The sequence below is a fragment of the Cimex lectularius genome, unplaced genomic scaffold (assembly GCF_000648675.2).
Source record: "Cimex lectularius strain Harlan isolate CLEC.00 unplaced genomic scaffold, Clec_2.1 scaffold378, whole genome shotgun sequence".
Classification (NCBI taxonomy): domain Eukaryota; kingdom Metazoa; phylum Arthropoda; class Insecta; order Hemiptera; family Cimicidae; genus Cimex; species Cimex lectularius.
The window spans coordinates 218,970-246,137 of NW_019392932.1; the positions used below are offsets into that span (position 1 = coordinate 218,970).

General features: G+C 35.6%; 1 protein-coding gene across 1 annotated transcript in view; it reads right to left on the bottom strand.

Moving 5' to 3' along the window:
* LOC106664063 (glucose dehydrogenase [FAD, quinone]-like) overlaps positions 1 to 20,346 on the bottom strand; it is a 59,436-nt gene extending 39,090 nt beyond the window's left edge. Inside the window, exon 1 of the mRNA XM_014389442.2 lies at positions 18,574 to 20,346. Within this exon, the coding sequence (XP_014244928.1) occupies positions 18,574 to 20,055 (1,482 nt within the window). The 5' untranslated portion in view covers positions 20,056 to 20,346. The remainder of the gene's footprint in view (positions 1 to 18,573) is intronic.
* Positions 20,347 to 27,168: the final 6,822 nt, after the last annotated feature.

The following is a 27,168-nucleotide window of genomic DNA, read 5'->3' on the forward strand; positions in this document are numbered from 1 at the left end:
CTTCCCTGCCAACGATTGGATTCATTTGTACTGAGATGGCTCAGTACAATCAGCCAACAAAGATGCAGGAGTTGGCGTTTACTGCAGTAACTTTGAGTTCTCCTCTGCAGTGGGTACCAATTCCACAAATTTTGACGTCGAAGTGAACGCGATCTCTTTGGCTGCAGAAGAGGTTTCAAGAAAAGTTCCTCCGTTGCAAATTGGACTTCTGGTTTACCCACAGGCAGTGGCAAGTAGAGATCGTACAGTCCACCAGGAAGTGACGATGGTGAGAAAGAGGATAAACAGGCTCATTGAACTGTATTTCAGGGGATGTTAAGCCATTGTCGCCAGGAGCAGGCAGATGAACTGGCTCTGCAGGTAGCGCTGAAGCCTCAACTACAACCCCCACGCAGTCGCGGAGCAAAGAAATCTATCGGAAAAGGCATAATCATCTGGAACAAAGGAATCAATGGATCAACCTCCTGGAGAACTCGCTGCCAACAACTCTGCGTCGTGCAGACATGATAGCCTCATTTCGTATGTCCACAGGGTACGATTATTTGCTATTCCATCTGCATAGGCTTAATTTATTAAACAGCCACACCTGCCAACTAAAATAATAACATGAACGCGCAACACCTTGTCAAGGGTGGCAAGATGTTTCAAATAATGGAGAGAACGATATGACTTCCATGTAAAACTGTGATGGGTTACAAGGCACCGAATGATGCTAAATCAATAATGGCGCAGGCGTAATTTTTTCTCTCTGTTACTTTAATGTATAAATTAAAACTTATTCATGAAGTCCGGTCCGTCTGGCATAGTTCAATTTAGGGAAAAGCGTGGTAAAAAATTTGATTAGATCTCGTTTCTAGCTCAGTTTCTCTCCAGAGTAGCGAGAACCGCTTAGGAAGTGGGTTGTGAATGTTAGCAATCTGTTTTTTAAAAACGAAAACGGGCGAGGGGCACGAACGATGGGCACAAAAGTTACTTTTTGCCCTCCCTCTATCATCGTCTTTTAAAAAATCAATATCCCAACTTGATTATGGCGGTCAAACTTTTTTTAGGACTTTTTCTCCCCCGCCCCGCTCCCCTTTTTCTCCATGGGGCTCGTCCAATTTTCCTTTTCGCCCGGCAGCCGAGCCATTCCCCCCTTTTTTCACCCCCCTCAAACGACGAACGGGGGATTATTGCCAAATTTGACGGCCGAAAACTTCTCCAGCCGAGGTTACGTGCTAAGAAAACGCATTTATGCCTCTGTTTTTCTCTCGACAAATTCTCATTTCGGAATCAGAATCCACCCGGCATTCACACGATCCTTCCATCACTTTTTCAAAACAGATAAACCTCCTGGTTGCGCTACTTGAACTTTATAGTATCAGTCCTTTCGTTTTAACTCGTTTTACCTCTCTCAGGTTTCACAATAAAATATACAACATTCTCCGTGTTCTTTTTAGGTTTAGAAGCTATTCGGCATCACAATAGGATGACATATTCAAAAAAGGTCTCAAAATCAAAATAAAAGGGACTTTTGGTTGTGCGGGAGTCGACACCTGAGTTCCGGCAGTCAGTGAAAACGGCGAAACAAACTCCAATCAGTACTTTTATCTTTTCAACAAAGGCATATAAGACAAAAAGGATTATAGTTTAATTTAAGGCTCAACTTTGCATGGCCAGTTTATACGCCACCTGGTGCGCCCGGTACTCAAACTAAGTTAATTTTGCAGGATTGAGGAACCTAACCGCACATCAATACAATCATTATAATTTAATTCAAATTTAGTACACTGCTCACAAATAAAAATTATGACATTCCGAGTTGTTTTTTCACCGGTGCCTTCTAGATTGTCATGCTGTCTAGAACTCACGACAAATTCCATTCTCCCACCACACCTCCGCACACTTTAATTGGTTAATAATATGTGGGTATAAGGCTAATTTTAATACATTAATTACTACAACGATTGTCATTTAGTTCACTGGTTATTAACTAACAAAATATAAATTTTCTAGTTGTTTTTCTACCGGTGCTTTCTAAATCGACAAGCCGTCTAGATCTCGCGGCACATTCTAGGCACTACATTATCTCTCCCAATAAAAGCAAAAAAACAAGATAAATCCTAAAAGTTCCTGCGCTTTTAATGATCTTTTACAAAATTAAACGTAACTTTCATAACTAAACCTTTTTTTTTCTTTTTTTTCCAATTGGAAACTTAAAATTTTTGCTATAAGAGCAAAAGTTAAACATAGATAAATAATTTGTTAATTTGAAACGTGGAAATGGAAAGTAGAAATTATGTGGAGTAAAAACTTTTCTGAGAAACGCTGAAAATGAAGGCTGCCAAATAAGCGAGGTGACAGGAAAACCTGTATTTACAAAACGTTATTTTTTTTATAACACTTTATATTTTCATTGTCGTTGAAGAGAAATTTCGTACATAGACATGGCGTATCATTGAATTGATGTGGCACAAAAGAGGAAAATTCGTGATGGAAACGGTGCCGGGGCTCTTTAATAAAGGATGATTGACTCTTTATTGGACAATACATATTTTTACATAGTTTGCTACGTTCTCATACATTAGGCCACTAACATAAGCTGTAAAGTAAATTCCTAACGTTTACAGAGGAAAACCTTCCTACCTCTCAATAAAAACTTTTCTTTTTTGATTATTTGCACACACACACACACACACACACACACACTCTCTCTCTCTCTCTCTCTCACTCNGTTTTTAAAAAATATTTTGAATAATGACAACCAAGTGATAAAACTACAAACAATTCAATCAAATGTTTGTGTACAAAAATAAATAAATAATTGATCAGACAAATAAAAAAGTTAAACTCTCTCTGTCTTTCTGTCTGTCTGTCTGTCTGTCTCTCTCTCTCTCTCTCTCTCTCTCTCTCACACTCTCTCTCTCTCTCTCTCTCTCTCTCTCTCTCTCTCTCTCTCTCTCTCTCTCTCTCTCTCTCTCTCTCTCTCTCTTTAATTTTAATGGTAAAAACATTTGAAAATCGGCCATGAAAAATTGTTATATACATAAAAATAAACACCATTGTTTACAAGTCCAAAATTAACTTTTGCTTTGTTTTACTTTATAGGGTTTGCACTATTTATGCCCGCTCGAGTAACTCCTTTGAGTTATTTATAAAATGAATTAGATAAAAATTCATTTTGGAAACATGTCGTGTGAGAGAGGTTTGCTCTCAGCTAGATAATCAAACTAGTCTACTATTTTAGGTTAGATTTTCACAAATGAAGACCAAACTTTGGAACAAACCTACCATACCTAACCAAACCGTCCCTAACCGAACTAATGCTGACCAAACATAAACCGTCCCTAACCGTACCTACCTAACTGAAACGACCCCTAACTTAATCTAAACCATTCCTAAACCTACTTAACTTATCATGTTCCAAATACGTCCCTAACCCTAATTAACCTAACTATTCCTAACCTAATCTAACCTAACTGACACCGTTCGTAACAATACCTAAACTAAACCATTTCTAACCTTTCCCATCCCTAGTCCTACTCAACCTCAATTCCTAGCCTAAACCATCCCTAACCCTTTTCTGATCTACCATAAACCGTCCCTAATCCTACTTAACCTAATAATTTCTAACCTAAACCATCTCTAACCTAATCATTTCTTACCTAACATAAACGGTCCCTAATCTTTCTTAACCTAATTAATTCTTGTCCTTGCTTTATATCCATAGATATCAGCTGCAGAATAAGAGATAGACGTAAACTATATAATATACGGAGGGAAGTTATATTCTACCAGTCTACTGAATATGCCGATGGCAAACAGTCCCGAAAGCCTTTCGTAAGTCCATTGGTTTCGCTAATGTACTATAAACAACTATTGTGATAAGCTAGGCAGTGGATACACATGGACCTCAATTGGTACCTTTAACCTTTCCTATTGTGTCCAAAATAAGTTGGAATTTGAGGTCTGAAGAAACTGATGAAATGATCCCCTAGCAATACCACCAGTACACGTCATTACCATCTTCGGATTCGCTCCTGATGATTACATCCCATCGAATCTAAAAAGTGCAAAAGAAATATAGTCGTTTAGTAATTAGACCATTATTATCAAACCTACTGGGCTCTTTCGACCCGTACCAATTTCACACCTTCTTCGAATGCAGTTCCGTTTTATGACTTTTTACCTTTACATAAACATCTGAATGTACTGTGTAACAAACAAGTGAAGCAGTTTAAAAATAATGAATTATTTCCTATATTGGAACTCGTAGAAAAGGGAAAAACTTCATGCTATTATTGTATTTACATACTTCAGAAACAACGGACAGAAAACGGAGAAACAATGTAATCCATGATGTCTAAACCTTTACAAAGTTCGATCCACGGACGTATTGAATTTACCAATGGTGGGGCTTTTGTCGCAAGGATAGAAACCGGTAAAACTTGAGGCTGACCTAAGTTTGTGTATAACTCAATCTATCCCGAGATTTTGCAGATTTTTGTAGTAACCTTTGTATTATTAATCGTGTCCTTTTCTTTTCCCCTAGCTCCGTGTCATATTAAAAAATGCTTGCCTTCTCGATATTTACTTGTCTACTTTGATATTACAGTATCACCCCTCAAAATCAATAATTCATTACAAATATTAACATTGGGAAGGGGACGAATGAATTTTGCTCATATCCAGTCGTTTAATACGAAAAATAAAGATACTTATATATTTATATAACAGGATTAAATCTTATAGGAGCCGGTTGACGGGGCTTTCGGGTCGTTTTGATATCAAACTGATAATTCCTGTTCATCCAGTTTATACTCAAGATTTCGCCATTTTTTTGGGAAAAAAATTTCCAAGTGAACTAATGAAGTTCAATCCAAGAAAATCCATCAAATTTGGTAATGACACTTGAAAAAAATCAAGAACCACAGCCTCATAGATCATCAGTATTATAAAGGATTGTTCGACCCTGTTCAGGGGAAAATCGAGGACAAAATATTTCAAAATGAACTGACGAAGTTCAATCGAAGAAAATCTCACTTGACTCGGTAATCTCACTTGTCGAAAAGAAAAAATCGAAAACCACTGCCTCACAGATCGTCATTATTAACCAACGGTTATTCGATCCAATTCAAAATAAAAGAATATTCCATCGAGCCAGATCGAAGGGAATCAATGAAACTAGTAGTCAAGATTACCGAAAAAAATTAACATCCACAACCTCGTAGATCATCAGTTTTATAAAGGATTGTTCGACCCAGTTCAGGGGAAAATCGATGACAAAATATTTCCAAATGAACTGATGAAGTTCAATCTAAGAAAATCCAACAGATTTGGCCGTCAAACTTGTTTAAAAAAATCCACAGCCAGATAGATCGTAAGTATTATAAAATGTTTACTAGACCCATTTTGGGTGAAGCTCTTGGAAGAAGTATTGCCGAATGAATTAATGAAGCTTAATCCATGAAAACCTTTCAAATTTGGGCGTCTTACTTGTCCACAAAAAATCCACTGCCTCGTAGATCACTAATATTATAAAACTATTTGCCCCAGCTCGGGTGGAAAACATTCCAAATGAACTAGTGAAGCTCATCCAAGAAAATCATCAAATTAGGCAATCACATTTGACTGAAAAAATCAAAATCAACGGTCTCATAGATTGTCAGTATACTACAACGTTTACTCGACTAATATTGGGTGAAAATTGAGAGAAAAATAATTCCGTGGGTTGAAAATCCGTGAAATTCGGTCGTTAAACATTCTTTGAATGCTTGCAAAGGTAAAGAAATTTCACGAGTGATAATAGGATACGAACCCACGACTTCTACGAGCCGAGAGTCTGACCGCATTAACCATTCCGCAAGTTCACTTGAAGATTCTGTTTAATTTTCCGTTGTCGAATAACTCAAATTGTCTTAAGTGTGTGGGTGAGGGCTGTAATTAACTTTTTTTTAAACTTGTCCTGTTGTTTAACATGAGAAGGGGTTTGTGAAAAAATAAGCATGTTGCTGCTTATTCATAACAGGATTAAGCACCCTTCCCACTTATTTTTTCCCTAACCTTTTTTCTTCTTTTCTTCGAATGGGCGTGATATAAGACCGAGCGGAAATTCTACAGGGGTGGGATTTCCGAGAAAGAGGCAGGGTGAAAGGGTTCTGGGACGTTAGGGACGAGATTGTTGCGTCTCGAGCAGTCTAACCTCTCCAAGGGCTCTTCTATTAACTGAAAATGAAACGAATAAGATTTACACACATGCGCATAAAAAAATTAATTCTCGCAGTGAGAATGTATTAATATTTTTAGTATCTAGTTATTATCATGAGTGAGTTTACGTGATCATAATGGTAACTTTTACAAAATGGCCTGGCCAGTTTTTAAATCGTGGCATAGGGGCCAAAAACATGAAGACGCCCTAGATCAATAGCTTACACGGAATCCAACATTGTCTGGAGAAGATGCAAAAGGCTGTGCCAAAACGTGATGCCTTCTAGATCTCAGAAATCACGAGGCCGTCTATTTTATTTAGAAAATGATATATATATTTTTTTAAATTTCAAGCCCAAAATTGTTACTTAAAAGTAAATTAAAATAGATAAATTAATGACAATTTGAATTAGTTTCAGAACTAATTAATCCTCGAAACGCCTTTTTTCACGTAAATCCTTCGAATGATGTTTATATAAGTAGGTCATTATTTAACGAAGACTTTACAGTTATGAGAACTATGATCAGTACAATAGTACAATGTAACCTTCCAAGTTGTTTTTCGCCGGTGCCTTCTGGATTAACATGATGACTAGATCTCACGACAAATGCTAGCCGCTACGCTACCTTTCTCAATACGTTTGTCTGCTACACTTTAATATATAGGTGCAAGGGTAAATAATACAATTAATTACTACATCTATTGTCATTTAATTCACAGGTCACTATCTAACAAAATATAACTTTCTCAGTTGTTTTTTCGCCAGTGCTACCCAGATCATCAAGCCGTCTGACATTCTAGATCGTTCAGAAAATGAAATAAAGCTCTTATAAGCAACATTTTTTTAAAATTTGAAGTACAAAATTATTAATTAAAAGTAAATTAAAAAGCAACAAATTTTTGGCTCTTTTAGCAATGATATTTTCTGGTGCTAAAATTTTGCTCGTAATTGTTCATTGAGGTTTTGTTTTGTTGTGTCTGATCATGCAGGTGAGCCTGTTTGTCTGTGCTATTTTTTCGCCTGTTTGTCCTTTTTATAGGAACTTACTACTTTCACAAACAGGTGCCTTAAGGCTAATTAATGCATGAAATGTCTTTTTTTATTGGTCACATTACCTTCCCAGTTTTTTCTTTTTTTTTCACCAGAGACTTCTAGATCGACATGCGATCTAGATCTCGTGATACATTCTAGCCGCCACACTTCTCCCTCAATAATTATTATTATGTGTTACACTTAAATATATAGGTATACGGTTAATTACTCGACCCCGTTTTTCATTTGAAAATTGTTGCTTATGAGCCAATTCGGCCTGGGCTTTACTGGGGCAATAAGACCCCTAGGAGTTGAAAGTCATCAACTTAATATCTTCATCCAGGGAATGCTTTGCCTTCGGATGCTTGCCGAATAGCAAAGCCTGATCGCACAAATTTATATCCCAGCGGTTATTTTTCCAAATGTACACCACGAGCTATCGACCCCTTTATCAACACGAAATTTCAAAACGTGCAGAACACGTTTTTTTGTTTCTTTAAGGGATTTTCGTACACGTGCCGTGCTCTAACTTTAAAATGCAAATCGATTTTCATAGGCAATTGCTGTCGTTCAGCTTAGAAAGCGTCAAATGTGTCATATGAAAGATTTTCCTGGTTTTTACCGGCCACTGTGCAAACAATAGTTCCTCTATTATATACACAGTAAAAAAACATTGAATCAATTTTAAACAAAGTTTGCAGGTTTTTACATATATTCCTTTTTTCCATAAAAGAAAGGATCTCGTGATAGTCGCAGGCTGGAATTAACTATGTTTAATCCTTGGCTTTAACGACCATTAAGAAAAGAGAGATGGTAGATAACTTTTGTCGGTTTTTACCTTTAAAAGCCAATTAAATAACAATCGCGGTTTCAAGTTCGACAATGGCCGGACGAAACGTGAAAGCAATCGCGGTCAAACAACCATGAGAATTTCGTAAACCTACAAGATATGTTTAAAGCCTCTTTTCTGATCACACTGAATCCTTGAGCCTTTTTAGAAAGTTAAATTTTTCATTCAAAAGGTTTCTCAAAGCGAGAGGAGAGGAAAAATGTAAAATAGTCAATGAAAGCAATACTTTTCATCATTTCGGTGAGGACAAGATGCTAAATATAGTTGAGATTTATCATCGCCGATTTGGACAGGATTAAAAATACTTTTTACTTTCCATTTCATCTCGTACACCAAGTTTAATTTACATTTTTTTAAAATAAATTGTATCGATTTATGAAGATTTACCGTTTTATCTCAATTTTATCGAGTGACTTTTTTATTAAGAAGATCTATGATCAGTTAACCAATTTTTTTTTAATAAGTCATCTTAGGCTTAACCCTCTGATATAAACAAGGGGAGTTTTCATTGTAAATAAATTCATTCATTCGACTAATGATTCTTTTTCTGTTGATACTAGGTCGAAAAATATTAGCCACTTGTCGGAGTTTTCTTCCCAATGAACTTTAGGAGACGAGAAACTTTCCTTGGATATACTATTGTTACTCGTGAATTTCATGATTATTAAACAATATATCAGTCCAGTTGGTTTTTTATTTAAGCTAAGAAAATAATATGAATGATAATATTAAATGAGATTTAGAACATAAAAATTCACAAAAGTCATAACACGCTTTCTGCAAAGTAGTCTAAAAAACAATTTTATTGAAAAACAAAAAATGGATGTTAAGCACCCTTTCAAACTCTTAAAAACGAATTTTTATTACAATAAAAAAATATAATTTTTTAGGCCAAATTGGCAGGGGCTTCCTCAAATATCTAGTGTTCCAATTTAAAAAAAAACTACAATTTTAAAAAAAGATTACAACCCTTGGCGAGATCAATTATTCTTTTTTGAACGTATATCAACCATGTTTAGTTATCATGTCATTAAAAGTGTGAAAAATAACGATAAAATCAACAACAAAACAATTTCTCAAACGTTTCATTTTTATCACTGGTTGTAAATTATTAAAGGACGCTGGATTTGTGGCATTACGATTTATTATATTTATATTTATTTATTATTGTGAAAGTCTGAAAATCAAATATTAAGGGTTGGAACTGCAGATCCGACCCGGAGGACCAAATAACTTCAAGGCTGGTATTAAATTGTATTGGAGTATACGCTACTTGTAATTATGTTAGGTTTGGATGAAATGCAGATTAGTTATGAATTTTCTAAGAGGAACATTGGACAATGACACAGCCTAGCCATGGGCACGGTTGATATTGAAATGCATAATTTCCGACTGACCGCCTTGGGAAAGTTTGTTAAAATATTTTTCTTATTTTTTTTTACCAAGAAACAAACTCTATATTCGTTTTTTCACCCTGAAAACCCCGTGAATACAAATATATGTGAAAATCAAAAATCTTAAATCTTCGCCTTCCATATGCCTGTTTTTTCTTTCGAAAATCACAAAACCCTACATCATTTTGAAACGCCTGCACCAATCAACAGCAAAGTTTACAGGACTTAAGAAGTTTATAAGCTGCACGTAATCGTCAAAAAAACCCTGAATAATTTTTTGGGAAAATTAAACAAATATAATGTTTAACACTGGATTTAGCTGGAGGCGATTTTTGTACCTCCTATGTCCGGCGTTTCATTTAAAAAATTCATGACATCTCTGGATTTTATCCAAAATCAACGTTGTTACAATCCTTGGCAAGGTGAATTTCTCTTCGTTGAACCTATACCAACAAGGTTTGAATTTCATGCCATTATGAGTGGGAAAAATAAAGATGAAATCGACTAAAACTCCTTAAATATATTATTTTTTATCTCCATTTCTATATGGTTTCCGGTTGTCCGGAAAATAATGGAGGTTTACGGTTATACAATAAAAAAAACAAAAAAACAATTAAATAAATTATTTTAAGCATTTTTTATTAATTAAAATACCCACCATCACTGATAAGAAACGTTATCCCAACGTGACGGCAACTGGTCTGTACCCTCTGAATAGAGATTTTTGAGCTTTTATTAACAAATTCTGTAAACGCATTTTCTAACGACTTTTGATCAATAAATTTTTTATGTTGTAGAACGTTGTCAAGGTGTCTGAAAAAATGAAATTCGGCAGGTGAGAGGTGATGTTGGGGTATAGCTCGAGACAATAGTTCAATTTTATCAATAGTTACTATACCCACTATTCAGAATAGCAAGATGAGTTAAAACAATTTTTTAGACGAATCAAAGTTGATAATCTTTTTTTCTACCATGAAAAACACCTGAACTCAAATTTTCTGGAAAATATTCCGGTTCTGATTTTTTTGTGTGCAAAAATCACAAAAACGGTGATTTGAAATGAGTCAACCTAAAGAAAATTTTACAACGGTTTCGAAGCTTATGAACAACACCTAATGACACAAATCTGGCCTCTTTTAATCATTTAAAACCGAGATTTAAAAAAAAAGTTTGAGGAGTTTCGGTCAATTTCTCCCTTATTTTTCTTACTTATAATGACAAAATCCAAACCTTGTTGGTATAGGCTTAAAGAAGAAGAATTTTGCTTAACAGCGGTTGTAATTATTTCTTTCAAGGGGGCGTCGGTGGCCGCAACGGTTTAGACGTTGACAACTTACAAATGGGCTTTTTTAAAAACACCGGCACCCTCAGGGTGACCTATGCTGTTGCGAACCCTCGTAAATATATATTTCTTTCAATTAATTATTCTTTGTATGCAAGATAAGGATGAAATGGGGTAGGTTGAGATGGTGGAGTTGATGTCCGAGTGGATCTAAGTCACGATAGCTAAAGAGCAGCGGCGTATTGAGCCGAAGGTCGTGGGTTCGAATCCCTCTTAGTAAAAAGCATGAACCAATTTAACACCAAAGTTGAGAGAGTTTAGAAATATGTAAATCCCTGAATATAAATTCTTCGGAAAATGACAAAAATATTATTTTACTCTCAAATTTATCGCCTTGAGATGTGTCCGGATGTTTTTGACGAAAATTACAAAAAAGGTGATAACTTTGAAATGAATCCACCTATCTAAAGTAAATTTTACAAAGATTAATCTTATAGAGAAAACATAATGGCACAAATCTGGAAAAACAAATCCGTTAAAATATTTCGAAACAGATAGAAAAGAAAATATTGTTCAGTTCCCTATTTTTCTTGCTTATAATAAAAGAAAATGTAAACCTCATTTATTTAGTCTATAAGAAGAATAATCCATTTTGCCAACGGTTGTAATAACCTTCATGAAAGGTATTGGTTGAGATAAAAAAATCAGTGTCACGAGCAGGATTCGAACCCACGAGCTTCGGCTAAATACGTCGCTGCTGTCGTGACTTCGATCCGCTCGGACGCTAACTTTCCATCTCAACCACACCTCTCGAATTTTTGAGATGGGAAGTTAGTGTCCGAGCGGATCGAAGTCACGATAGCTCAAGTGGTAGAGCAGCGGCGTATTTAGTCGAAGCTTGTGGGTTCGAATCCCGCTCCTGACACTGACTATTTTATCTCAACCAATACCTTTCATAAAGTTTAATTAATTGAAAAGAATTAATTGGTCAATCGGACCACGAACTGTAATGATTGTAATAAATTTGAGTTTGGTTGAAATCCAGAGCAGTTGACATTTTTTAAGTGGAACACTGAACATTTGAGAAACGAAAGTTGGCCCCAGCTAAATTCAGCCTAAAAATTCATATTTTTTATTGTAATAAAAAATAGTTTTTAAGAGTTTGAAACGGTACTTAAAACGAATCCGAATTGTTTTTTTTTTCTTAGTACAATTGTTTTTTGGCCTACTTTGCTGTGTGCGTTCTATGGTTTTTGTGACATTTTATATATATAATCCCATTTAAAACGATCTTCCATATTATTTTCTTACCCTTCACTAAACAAATAATATATAAATTCACTCAAAAATTATATTTGTCAGCTAACCATGGGTATGTGAAATATATAATTTGTGACTGTGGGACGTAGCGAAGCAGGTTTTTTTTTCAAGAAACAAAGCGGATATTCGTTTTTTTTACCCTGAAAAACTTCTGAATACAATTTTTTTGAAAAATCAAAAAATATTATTTTTCTCTCAAATTTTTTGCCTTCCAAATTGCATCCTATTGGTTGGAAGCTCGTGGTTCGAATCCCGCTCCTGACACTGACTATTTCATCTCAACTAATACCTTTCATAAAGTTTAATTAATTAAAAAAAGTTAATTGGTCAATCGGACCACGAACTGCAATGATTGTAATAACTTTGAGTTTGGATGAAATCCAGAGCAGTTATGACATTTTTTAAGTGGAACACTGGACATTTGAGAAACGAAAGTTGGCCCCAGCTAAATTCAGCCTAAAAATTCATATTTTTTATTGTAATAAAAAATAGTTTTTAAGAGTTTGAAACGGTACTTAAAACGAATCCGAATTGTTTTTTTTTTAGTACAATTGCTTTTTGGCCTACTTTGCTGTGTGCGTTCTATGGTTTTTGTGTCATTTTATATATCTAATCCCATTTAAAACGATCATCCATATTATTTTTTACCCTTCACTAAACAAATATTATATAAATTAACTCAAAAATTATATTTGTCAGCTAACCATGGGTATCGTGAAATATATAATTTGTGACTGTGGGACGTAGCGAAGTAGGTAGAATTTTTTTGTCAAGAAACAAATCAGATATTTGTTTTTTTAACCCTGAAAAACTTTAGAATACAATTTTTTCGAAAAATCAAAAAATATTATTTTTCTCTCAAATTTTTTGCTTTCCAAATTGCATCCTATTGTTTAGGAAAATCACAAATACGGTGATTACTTTGAAATGAGTCAATCTACCTAAAGGAAATTGTACAAGGATTTAGAAGCTTACAAACCACATGTAAAGCCACAAATGTACCATCCTTTAATAATTTAAAACCGGTGATAAAAAATAATAATAAAAATGAAACCCTTGAGGAGTTATAGTCTTTCATCCTTATTTTTATAGCTTATAAAGGCATAAAATCTAAACCTTGTTGGTATAGGCTTAAAGAAGAAGAATCCAGCTTGAAAATAATTGTAATTATGTTGGGTTTGGCTAAAATTCAGAATTATGAATTTTTTAAGAGCAACACTGTACATTTGAGGGACGAAAATGCCCCTGCTAATCCAACAAAGATATATTTTTAGTCAAATAAAAGTTTGTTGTTTTTATAGTTTTAAAGGGCGTTTAAAACCAATTCGAATTCTTTTTTCCAATAAAAATTCTTGTTGGCCTACTTTACTGAAAGTGTGTTATGGCATTTGTTATTTTTTATGAATCCAATTTTATTTAACGCGATCCCATGTATTATTTTATTATTCTAGATTTTTAAAAAAATATAAAAAGAAACACTCGGTTACGTAAAATAGTTCAAGAATAAATTTTAATTTAAACGGATCTGATGCCAGTTGTTGTCAAGTTTTATACTTTAAAGCACATAAGTTTAAAATGCCAAGAGAACATTGCTCAACGCTAGTCGCAAACCGTGGGCTTTATTTCAGATGATTTTCATTCCAGTTATCACTAACAACGACCCACTTTCTTGATTCGAAAAACGGTTCGAATTAAAAAAAAAAAATCCACAACGATTCTGCCCTTTGAAGAAATGCGACTGCATTATGGCTGGAACTCGTCACGTATCTCCGTTTTCTTTCACCTTCCAGAATTAATCAGGATCAGGAGAAATGGAATAATTTTATTTTGGCTTGGCGAAAGGAGGACCGAAAATTTTCCACCTTAAATCTCTATTTATATTAAACTGCTAAGAAAATTTCAATCAGATTCTCTTTTGTGAAGTCATACGAAAAGTCACCTTGGTGAAGAAACCCAGCAAATTCAATTTTCCTTAAAAAAAAAACAAATCTTTTACTCGATTCAATGAAAGGACGAACAAAGCACGGTGGAAATTGGCATAAATCTAACCAGGACGTCTTGCGAGAACAAATTAAAAAAAACATGCAAGTCACAATTTCTAGGTTGACAGGTCGGAAAACCTACACGATTTCAGGCCTAGATTAATTCCAAAGATAAATAGGTAGATACTTTTATTTGCAACAAAGAAATAAATTTATAAGTATATACAAGCATGGATTAAAACCGTCTAAAAAATATATGAAGAAAAGAAAAAAATAAGTAACAAATAAATAAATAAAAAATTATCAATTAAAAAACTAGTAGGTCAAAAAAAAAGCAATACAAAGTAAACAATAGTAAGTAAATAAAATATTCCAGTTTCGAAGTACAAAGTAAATATCAAAATTAACAAAAACGTTCACAACAATAATGGCAATTACTAAATAGGAACGAAAACTGACGTAACATTTCGATTTTCTATTATAACCCCCTCCCCCCTCACCCATGTCAAAAATCGTAAAACTATAGAAAATAACCCGGTGAAAATAAATTCCATGTACTTTATTAAAAGCGAATGAAAGGTAAGGCAACCAAGAAATGGCCCTTTCGAAATTCTTGCAATCTGGGTTAATGGAATTTTGAGTGTCCGGCTTAATAATGTTGTTATTGGCGGATATAAACAAGGTATATAAAAACAGGAACGCAAGGGCAAATATACAAGAATTGGAATGGTCGTCATCGGTAAGAAAATGATTCTCTATATCTCTGCCTGACAGTCACTCTTTTAACCGGCCCCTCACCCTGTCTTTTTCATCCTCTGCGTCTTTCTCCATAATGAAAAACTCACTCTCTGTCTGTTTGCCTGACTACTTTTCTTTCTCTGTCTCTTTCTCTCTCGGTCTTTCGCTTTCTTTCTCTCTCTCACTCTTCTCTCTCTCTCTCTCTCTCACTCTCTCTCTCTCTCTCTTACATTTTCCTGCTTCGTTCTTTTTCATATCTCTCTCTCTTTCTCATTTCCCTCTCACTTTCTGTGACTGAATCTCTTTCTCCCTAATCACAACCTCACTCCCTCTCTCTTACTTAATAACTATTTCTTTCTCGTCTCTCTGTCTTTATCTTTCTTTTCCAATTCTCTCTCGCTTTCTGTCCGTCTGGCCCTCCCTCACTATTTCTTTCTCTGTCTGTCGGTCTCTTTCTCCCTCCCCCTCTCTCTCACTCTTCTTCTTCTTCTTCCTCCTCTTCTCTCTCTCTCACTTTCTGTGTGTGCGTCTCTTTCTCCCTCACCAAACACTCTCTTCCGTCTCTCTGCCTGATTGTCTTCTCTATCTCTCTCTCTCCCTCCCTCACTATTTCTTCTCTGTCTGTCTCTCACTATTTCTTTCTCTGGCTCTCTTGTTCTCTCTCTTCTCTCTTTATCCCCAACCAAAAACTCACTTCTGTCTCTCTGCCTGGTTGCCTTCTCCTAGCTCCCTTTGTCTGTCTGTCTGTCTGTCTGTCTGTCTCCCCCTCTCTCTCACTCTCTCTCTCTCTCTCTCTCTCTCTCTACCAGCTTTTCCCCATTACTTTCTGTGCTTCTTTCTCCTTCTCTCTCTCCCTCTCTTCTTCTTATTCTTTCTCTCTATCTTCTTCTTTTCTCTCTCCCATTTTCCGTGTCTGCCTCTTTGTCCTTAATCAAAAACTCATTTCCGTCTCTCTGTCTGATTGTCTTCTCCATTTATCTCACTATTTCTTTCTCCGCCTTTCTGTTTTAATTTCACATTTTCTCTCGCTTTCTTCTGTCCGTCTCTCTTTCGTTCCCTTTCTCACAATTTCTTTCTGTCTCTCTGTCTTTATCTTTCATGTTTCAATTCTTTCCCGCTTTCTGTCTGTCTGTCTGTCTGTATGTATGTCTCTCTCTCTCTCTCTCTCTCTCTCTAACTCTCTCTCTCTCTCTTTATCCCTAACCAAAAACTCACTTCCTTCTCTCTGTCTGAATGTCTTCTCTATCTCTCTCACTATTTCTTTCTCTTTCTCTTTTAATTTTACATTCCCTCTCACTTTGTTTTGTCTGTCCGTCTGTCTCTCTCTCTCTCTCTCTCTCTCTCTCTCTCTCTCTCTCTCTCTCTCTCTCACTCACACACACACACACACACACACACACACACACACACACACTATTTCTTTCTCTGTTTGTCTCTTTTTCTTCCCCCTCTCTCTTCATCGGCACGTCTCTCGCTCTCGAAAAAATAAATAAATGTTTAGAAAAGAGATTTTTTTTTGAAAAGTCAGTTCATTAGTGGTAACATTTTACGCTCGCAAGTAATAAGTTATGCATATTTAGTGTTTATTATTAAAACAAAAGCGAGACGAAAAAAGCTGGTACAGAATCAGCGATTTATTATTTAGTAAATGCTAATTGAATATTGGATTTATAAAACAGTAATGCGAGGTGGAAGTTTTCCGAGTGAAAAACCTACATGGAAAACAATTACCAACCCGATGGCCATCCTGAAACGACGACGTGGGGTGGGAATTAATTAGAAAGATGTTTCAATAGATTAATTAAAATGGCCATTTAATTCCTAGTTTTCCGCACTTTACCTTTTTACGAAATTATAACTCTGGGAAAGTATACTTTTTTTATTGATTTTACCGATTCTATGCTTATGCGTCTTACAATTCGAACAAACATTTTGTGGGAAGACGGATTATTTTTTTTTTTTTAATGAATTGAATGAAATATGTCCGGGAAGAAACGATATCCCGAGAGGGCGTCAAACACGTTTCCAGGTGTGCTGTGTTCTCCTCTCTCAAGTCCTTCATTCTGTCGGTCAAGGTTTTCGTGAAACGGCGAATGACCGTCGGGTCGGAAAAAGCGAGATTCCATCTCGCCGGGGTTTCTTCACCGAGTTAATGGAACGCGCACCGGCTCCTACGATTTACACGACCCCCGGCTTTCAGACCCTCGATTATAGGGGGAAAATGTACATTTTTCTCCCCACAAAGTGGGATGAAACGGCGTTCACGATCTTACTGGACATTTTTCTGTTCGAGTTAACACGAATTAACATCTTAGAAACATCGTGAATACCCCCTAATATTACTGATTCAATTGGAGTTACTTGAATTTCTTAACTCCCTTCGTCAAATTTTCTTTTCTTTCAGACAATTATATTTTTTAAATTAAAATTTTAAGGTCGTAAAGACATTGAAAATTTATATACACATCCACACCCACGTGTTGTATCTGTACATACAAAGCATTTCACTAACACATACAGATTGCTAGGTGATTTCGTGATAAATTTTTTTCTTTGGTATGCCTCTCTTCCTTTTAGGCTCTCTCACTCATTCTTTTTCTCCCACTCTCTCATCCTCTCTCTCTCTTTCTTTTCTTCTTACTCTCACACACTCTCTCTCTCTATCTATCATCTATATATCTACATATCTATGTTCCTTTCGCCGTAATCAAAAACTGTCTAACTTTCTTCCTTTTAGCTTGCCTCTTTCTTTCTCTGCGTCTCTTTCTCTTCCCCCTCTCTCTCGCTATCTTTCTCCATTTCTCTCATTCTCTCTCTCACGTTTTGTGTCTGTGTTGTCTTGTCTCACTTTTTCTGTTTGTCTCCCTTTTCTCTCTCTCTCTCCCACAGACAGTCACTCTCACTCCCTTCATGTCTGTCTTTCATGTTTTGATCTCCTTTCTCTCCCTACCTATTTCTGTTTCTCCTAGTCACCCTAATTTTTTAGCTTCCCATCTTACTTTGTCTCTCTCCTTCAAACACTCACTTTCTGTCTCTGCCTGACTGTATTTGTTTTAGTCTCTCTCTCTCTCTCTCTCTCTCTCTCTCTCTCTCTCTCTCCCTCCCCCCTCTTTCATCCCCACTCATCAAACGTTAAAGTCTATCACTCTCTCCCGCCAAAAGTTGACTTGAAAATAATAGAAAAGAAATGGTTGATTTTTAAGAAAATATCGCGAGACCCAGTGCAATAAAATTAGCCCATAAATCCAAGCTTAGTAAAAATGTAAATTGTAAAAGTCATTGAAAATTTACAGATACATTTCACATGTAGTGTCTGTACGTATATTCAGATTATGTGTTATCAAATTATAAAAACCTCTCATTAGAGGACATGTCCTCTAGCGGACAAAAGCAGTGTCATTAAGACTGTCCCTTAGCAAGAGGTTGCATTTTTCCATAAGTCAATGCTCACTATATTATCTTATGGAAAAAATGCAGTTATTTATTTTAGTAACAGATTGTAATTAAGTTGAGGTATGTTATATTTATGTATTTTGTCATGGTTTTGGAATGTAATTTTATGCAGTGTGTTGTTAAAATATTATTTCAGAATTTTTTTTTATAGTGTTACTGATGATGACCAGTTGGCTCCGAACATTTAATACAATATGTATAATACATTAAAATTGACGATGACTAGTAAAAAATAGTTGTTTATGTTATCCTACAAAGTCCAAAGAAATCGCACTAGTTCAAAACAGTAGTAAATTTTAAAAAAAACTAGCATTAAAGCATTTCACGATCTTACCTTTTTGATTCCGTCGACCATCGCGTCGATGTCTCTGGGATCCGTGTAATAGTTGGGGTAGAACAAGGGCCAATGGAAGGGATTCTTGGACCTGAGTCTCAAATAACCTCTGCTGTAAGGCCTCAAGAGGACGGGGACGACGTTGAACGCGTCTTTTCCTTGGTAACGGCGATAAACCCGGTCGAAGAAGGTTTCGTTCATCGCGTAACTCATACGGATGGAACCGCCTGTGTCGCCGGTGAAAGCCCCCGGTCCGAAAACTAATTCCATGTCCGGATGGGTCTTGTTCGGATTGTTTTTCGTCGATACGAAAGCCACGGCTTCCGCACCCCCTGGGAGGGTGTAGGGACCTTCTCCTCTCACCCAATAATCCAAGACGTACCTCGGGTTCATATACCGGTTCTCGACTATAGAAACGGTGTCGTTTACCAGAAAAGCCAGTCCGGCCATGGATACGTGGTCTTGCAAATTGTGACCCACTTTGGAGTCTTTTAAAACCGGAATGTTTAGTTCTTCTAGGTGGGATTTCGGTCCGATTCCCGACAGCATGAGCAGCTGCGGGGTGTTGAGAGATCCAGCTGAGACTATGACTTCTTTACTGGCCTTTACTTTGTAATATTTTCTGTTTTTGACGAACTCCACCCCGTAGGTTTTTTTGGATGTCGGGTCGATTAGGATTTTCGTGGCTCTGGCTTTTTTCACCACGTGCAAGTTGGGCCTGTTTCTGATCGGACGGAGGAAAGCTTTCGACGCGCTTTCGCGGGCGCCTCGCTTCGTCGTCGTCAGTACGTAGGAGAATCCGGGAGGTGTGAGGCCGTCGTTGTCTCCAGTCGGGTAGCCGAGGGATTCGCCGCTTTCCATGAAACTCTTCGCCAAGGGCGTTCTCCAGGACGGCCTCTCGACGTTCGCGTAACCGCCCTTCTTATGGAACCGGGACTTTTCCAAGCCGGGAACTCGAATGTTTTCTGATTTAAGAAAATATTTAAACACGTCTTTGTATCCCCAGCCCGTGTTTCCCAAGGAGGCCCAATTGTCGTAATCCTCCTTGAATCCTCTCGTGTAAACCATATAGTTGATCACACTCGTGCCCCCCATGGCTTTTCCACGGGGCCAGTTGCACCGGCCCGAGTTCATGCTGAGACAGCCGAACTGTTGGGGCTCTGTGGTGTACCCCCAGTTAAACTCCGTCCCCAAAATGTAAGATACGAGGAGTGGTATGTCCGTTATGAGAATCTCCTCCTTCCCGGCTTCCAAAAGCAAGACGGACCAGTTGCCGACTTCGGTCAATCGATTCGCTACGACGCTACCGCCCGACCCGGCCCCAACAACTATGAAATCGTACTCTTTCTTGAAGACGTCCGTGTCCCTCGTCGCCCCTTGGGGTATATTCAATATCTCCCTGTAATAATTCAGCACGGATTGAAACTGCCCGGTTGAGATTTCGAACACGCAAAAAAATAAAATCCATTTTAAACAAAACATGTTAAATAGATGTAAACACTCCACTGTTTAACTTCCCCTCTTACTTTTCATCGACGGTCACTTCATGCGTTATTAGTTTAGTACGCAAACAAATTCCGAGGCCTACGAGTTATGAGAGAGATGCGTGCGTGCGAGACTTCGAGCGAATATTGCGGTCGACCGAGGCAGAATAATCGGAGGAAAAGGGGTTAACCCCCCATTCTGGAGATATTTCGTCAGAGACGAGGTAGGCCTTCCAAGGTTGAAACATCGAGTCACCACCTCCCTAACGGCTGTTATTCCATCGATTACCATATCTGAGCCGTTTTAACGATAAAAACAATAACAATTCATTTGCCACTTTGTTATTATAGGCGCCGAATCGATTTAAATTCACTACCGCACGTAACGCGCACTTTGCCACCCACTGCAATTCCCTGCCTTAAATTGCAGCCAGTCATTCGGGACGAGAGACAAACCCATCATCACATAACTTCACATCTACAATTAGGATCAATCACAAACATCGTCGGCTCCCATAGAACAAAAAAAATATCAAAAAAAATTACACACAACTTTTATTCTGATTTAAATTTAACACTAATTAAAATAATATACAGGGTGTCTCATGAACAGTCAGTACAATAAGGAGGATACCCTACATGTCAAATTGGACTAAAAAGCTCCTTATTGACCAAAGTTTGATGCTCAATTTTATTCTATACGAAATTTCCGGTTACCACACATTTGAAAAATTTTATTCCATAAACATCCCTCATAATATGTTAATCCACTATAAATTGAATTACAATAATAAAAAGAGCATCCTATGAGATTAATTAATTATTTTTTTATTGTAATCTTATGTTATTGTAACGCAAAGAAAATACAAAATAGGCCAAGAAGGGTTGTGAGTTCTGAACATTTATAGCTTATTTCCATCAAATCATCCATTTTTAATTTTGAATTACCTTTTTTTTACATCAAAATAACCGTTGATACATTCATTAAGTTAAACTTAAATTAACACCTTTTAGTTTCAAATTAACCTTTCTAACATCAAATAAACGGATTAAGAAATCATTCTTTAATACTAATGATCTATGAAGCAGTAGATTTTGATTTTTTTCGGTCATGTGTGATTTCGAAATTTACTGGATTTCCTTGGATTGAGCATTATTAATATTTCAATGGAAATATTTTTCCTCGATTTTCACCTGAACTGAATAGAGTAAACGTTCTATAAAAACAACATTGTCAATATGATACTATATGGTTTTTTATGTTCTATAACACAGACGATATGTATGATATATTGGATTTTAGATATTTTTTTCCCAAGATTGATGACCAAATGTAAAAGATTTTCTTGGATTGAGTTTCATTAGTTCGTTTGGCAATACTTTTTCCTCTTTTTTCCCCTGACGTGGGTCCAGTATAAACATTCTGTAATACTGATGATCGAGGACTCAGTGGATTTGGGCTTTTTGGCAATTTGACGACCATATTAAAATAATTTTCTAATGAACAAATTCATTTTTATTTGTTATTTATATTTGTATTTATTATTTGAAATACTATTGATTTACTTTGATTGAGCTTTGTTATTCCATATCGAAGTATTTCCTAAAAAATGATATTGTGATAAATAGCACTGATGATAAGCATAGCATATTATTTTTTTCACGTTTAACTGCCATATTTGTTTAATTTTCATGGATTGAGCATAAATGTTTCATATGGAAACATTGTCCCACATTTCTCACTCGAAATAAGTCAGGTAAACGATAAATAGCACTGACGATCTAAAAAGCATTGGATATTAATCATTTTTGTCCATGTTTGACGGCCATATTCGAATAATTTTCTAATGTGCAAATTCATTTTTATTTATTATTTATATTTGTATTTATTATTTGAAATATTATTGATTTACTTGGATTGAGCTTTATTATTCCATATGGAAATATTTTCCCACGATTTTCACCCGAACTGAGTCACGTAAACGATAAATAGCGTTGACGATCTAAAAAGAATTGGATATTATTTATTTTCTCCACGTTTGACGGCCATATTTGTCTAATTTTCTTGGATTGAGCATTAATGGTTTCATATGGAATTATTTTTCCTAGATTTTCACCGGAACTGATTCGAGTAAACGCCCTACAACTCTGACGATCTATAAAGCAGTGGATTTTAGATATTTTTTGGCCAAGTTTGACGCCATATATGAATACTTTTCTAATGAGCAAATTCATTTTTATTTATTATTTATATTTGTATTTATTATTTGAAGTAGTATTGATTTACTTGGATTGAGCTTATTATTCTATAATAAAATATTTTCCCACGATTTTCACCCGAACTGAGTCGTGTAAACGATAAATAGCACTGACGATCTATGAAGCATTGGATATTATTTTTTTTCACGTTTGACTAGCATATTTGTTTAATTTTCATGGATTGAGAATAAATGTTTCATATGGCAATATTTCTCAATTCTCAATCGAACTATGTAGGGTAAACGATAAATAGCACTGACGATCTAAAAAGCATTGGATATTATTAATTTTTGTCCACGTTTGACGGCCATATTTGTTAAAATCTTCTTGGATTAAGCTTATTATTCCATATGGAAATATTTTCCCACAATTTTCACTCGAACTGAGTCGCGTAAACGATAAATAGCACTGATGATCTAAAATGCATTGGATATTAGTTATTTTTGGCCATCTTTGACGGCTAAATTTGATAGGTTAGCTTTATTGGTTTATTCGGAGATATGTTCCCTCGTTTTTCACCGATTATTGGTCGTATAATCATTGTTTAATACTGATGATCTATGAGAGAGTGGACTGTGATTTTTTATTCTTTCTGTCAAGTCAGACTACAAAATTTGAGGATTTTCTTGGATTGAGCTTCATTAAGTATTTAGAAATATAATATCTAATTAACCCTTTGAAACTTCAAATGTACAAATTATTTTGATTTGAAAGTAAATTTTTTAACCCTTGACTTCAAATAAAAAAATTATTTCGATTTGATATTAACCTTTTTTATAGGACAAATAATCAGGAATTTTACGCTAAATGCCTATATTTCATGCCATCTGTTTATATTTTTTAATTCTGTAAAGAAAAAGTTAATTGGAAATTAAAAAAGGATAATTTGCAGTTAAAAAGCGTTAATTTTAATTTTTCGAAGATTAAATCCACAAATTTCCAAAGAGTGCGTCCTTGGATTTTCAGGACAAATTATCCTGAAGTGATCCTGGAGGAGATGTAGTTGGTGACAAGACACCAACCTCGATAAAACCCTTCTCGCATTGTTTAAAAAAATTAGTGGCGAACATCCCTTGGCGTTCCTTTCCACTTATATAGTCCAATAAAATTTCCTGAGAAAATCCTGAAACTCTGTAGAAAAAAATTGTGAAGTTGTAGCGTGACTATTAATTAATTGGTATAGTGATACAATGCTTAGAGAAACTAAGACATTTATTATATATATCATAAAAAAATTTAATTACTGATTGAAATGTTTAAAGAAAACTTGAAAAAAAAAATGATAAGAAAAACTGATGAGGTGCGTATTTCAAGGACGGAATTTGTCAACCGCTGCCGTGCTACCCGCGTTCTCATGTTGACAAGAATCTACAGAGTCGTTAAACAATTAGCTTCCTTTGTGTGTAAATTAAATAAAAACACGGCTATTTCCTAATGGCTGTGCATAAATCAAATTTCGCTTCTTCTTTAATTAGGCAAGTAATCTCATCTGTGAAAGTCTTTGTAACAAGGACAAACCAAGGTGGCAATTGTTAATGCCGACCCAACTTTCCATATCCGTCCAAAAAAAATTAAAAAAATAAAATCCACAGCTTCACAGGTCCCCATCGACTTGGATGTATTCTCAAACTTTTGGAATTTTGTTTTTATGTTCTCCCTTGACCAACAATGGCACATCAAAATAAATATTTACTTTGAAATAAAAAAGGGTTAATTAGACGTTAAAAAGGGACGAACTGAAGCAAAAAGAGTTAATTTGAAGTTAAAAAGGGTCAAATTCAAGTCAAACAGTGTTAAATGAAAGTTAAAAAAGTTAATTTGAAGTAAAAAAGTGTTAACTGGAAGCTGAAAAAGGAGCCATTTGAAATTAAAAAGGGCTAATTTGAAGTTAAAAAGGGTCAAAATGAAGTCAAAACAGGTTAAATAAAAGTTGAAAAGGGTTAATTTAAAAAAAGTTAATTTGAAATCAAAAAGGGTTATTCAAAGTTAAAAATGGTTAAATAAAAAACAAGTTAATTTGAAGTCAAAAATGGTTCATTTAAAATTAAAAAAAGGTTAACGTAACAAAGTTAATTCTGAGTTAAAAAGAGTTGGTTAATTGAATGCTAAAAAGGAGTCATTTGAAGTTGAAAAAGGTTAATTTGAAGTTAAACAGGGTTAATTTGAAGTTGAAAAAAGTAAATTTGAAGTTAAAAAAGGTTAATTCGAAATCGAAAAAGGTTAATTTGAAGTAAAAAAGAATTACTTGAAGTAAAAAAAGTTAATTTCAAATTGACAAAAGTTAATTTGAAGTTAAAACGGGTTAATTTGAAGTTAAAATGGTTAATTTGAAATTATAAAAGGTTAATTTGAAGTTAAAAATGAGTCAAATTGAAGTAAAAAAAGTGTTAATTTGTATTTAAAAATGGATAATTTGAGATGAACACGGGTTAATTGTAAGTTAAAAATGGTTAATTCGACGTTAAAAAGGTTATTTTGAAGTTAATTGACGGGTATAGATCGTCAATCCTGCGGAACTACTAACGAAGGAAAACGGTTTTCCAAATTAAATTAAATTGACGAAGAAATCTGTTAGATTTCTTGAATTCGGAGAAAAAGACCAAACTAATAAATTGCTTTGTACAACTGATGTGACTTTTATTGTGATCTCCAGGGTGCATTATTGCTTACTCTAGCTGGGAAGGTCTGGTATGTCAGACGCTTTTGTCATTTCATCTTTGGCGTGTATGTGTGATTTACATGAAGTCAGATTTATAAGACAGACAGGCCAACCCAGTGAGTACAGGCAGGCAAAAATGGTCGCCAACTACCAAATGAAAACCAAGAAAGGTTTGAAAAATAAAAATGTCCTCATTGCTATTTCGCTGGACGTTCTTCCTCCACACTTTGAACACTACATTTGTTTTGAGTTCCGTTGGGTTGAAAAGTCGAGGCAGGCTGAAAAATCAATACTGCGTCTCGTTTTTTTTATATAAAAATCTCGGAACGACACGTCCCGTTTTCCCGGCAAACGTAAATACCTGTTGCCCAACGGGAATGCCGTCGTAAAGTGAAACTGTGAAGGAAAGGGGGAAGGAAAAATAAAATAAAAAAGTGGTGTCTTGTTAAAAAGATGTAACCTCGTTTGAGTTTTCCTACGAGAATTTAAAGAAATAAACTTTCTTCCTTATATTTTACACAAACAAAAGTAAATAATTTTCTTACACATGGCTATTCAAATTTACATATTGTTGAAAATTCACGAATTTGATGTGATTTTTCTAATATGTTCATCACCCTACCCAGCATTAAATAAAGGTCATACCTACCGGTTGTGAACACCAATTTAATATTTTAACAAAATTTGGGTAATTTTTGTTCACTAGCAAAACGAAGCTTTCCTGGCTTAAAAACACCTACAGGATTGAGTTTTCTAGGTTTGACCTAAACTTCTCAGGCAGATGGGAAATTCCAAGGTTTTCTAAATATTGATGAATAACTCTGCCTTTATGAGGTCATCCAGAAATGGAAAATCCCTGCCAATCCATGATCCCTGGTGTGAGAGATATATTCCTCGATAAATTCATGGACATAACGGACTGCGTTAAGTTAGCCTTCTACAGTGTGGAATCCAGTTCATCCTCCAGGGTAAATCCCAGCCCGGACCATTACACCGCCTCCTCCAAACTGCACTGAAGGGAGCACGAACTGGGGCATTGTACGCATCTCCTGTTCTTGGAAGACTCTTCGGCTCCTGCTATCAATATGCAGACAGAAACGCCACTCTTCAGTAAACAAACAGCATTCCAATCCGTGTTCTCTTCTAGGCGCTCGCTGCACCATATTCTGCTGAGTTGCTGGTGACGGGCTGTTGCTGCAGGTTATCTCAAAGTGGCATCCGATTGGCCCTGCCAAAACATCTTGTCCTTCGTTTAAGACCTGGCAGGCACTATGGAAAGGGTTCCCTCTTGCAGCAATGACAATATTTCTGTCCTCCCTTAGCGTCGAGATCAACAGGCATCCACTGGCACTTCCAGTCTCTCGGAGCTAAGCCCGGGAGACCACGTTCTGGACGCCAACTGCCTATGCGATTTCCACTTGCTGTCGTATTCTCACAATAATATAATAATAGAACTTCTGGTTCAAGATGGTGTCTTGTCATGGTTGTAGAAAATAGAACTGGATTAAAATGAATAAAAGAGGAAAACAGGTGTTTGTTTACAAAATGAATAATCTTCATGTTTACTGTTTTTTAATTAAATCCATTATAAAAAATGAGGATTAACATATGTTTGATTTTGGTTCGTATTTTCTATTTTGTTTTATCCAACTAACAAGAATATATCGGCTAATTTAATTAAAATTAACAGAGCAAGAATAAATTACAAATATCCCTATTTATTTTTGATCGGTGTACAATGGAGTGTAACTGTTTTGGTATTTTTTTGGCCAATCTTAACAATGTTTTTCGGATTGACCTTCATTAGGCCATTCGATAAATTTATTCCACGATTTTCACCCGAACTGGACCGATATCCATTCTATAATCCTGATAATCTATGAGGCAGTGAATTTTTAATTGTTTTCTACGTTGGACGGCACAATTCGTTTCATTTTCCTGATCTGAGGAGCTTTAATATTAATAGCTCATTCCAAAATATTTTCCCTAGATTTTCCCCTGAACTGGTCGTGTAAACATTATATAATAATGGTAATCTATAAGGCAGAGAGTTTTGATTTGTTTTCTCGTTCAAATGCGGCCACTAACTTGATGGATTTTTTGGATTGAGTTTTATTAGTTCATTTGGAAATTTTTTCCTTGTATTTCACCCGAACTGGATCGAGTAAACGTCCACTAACATTGACCATCTAA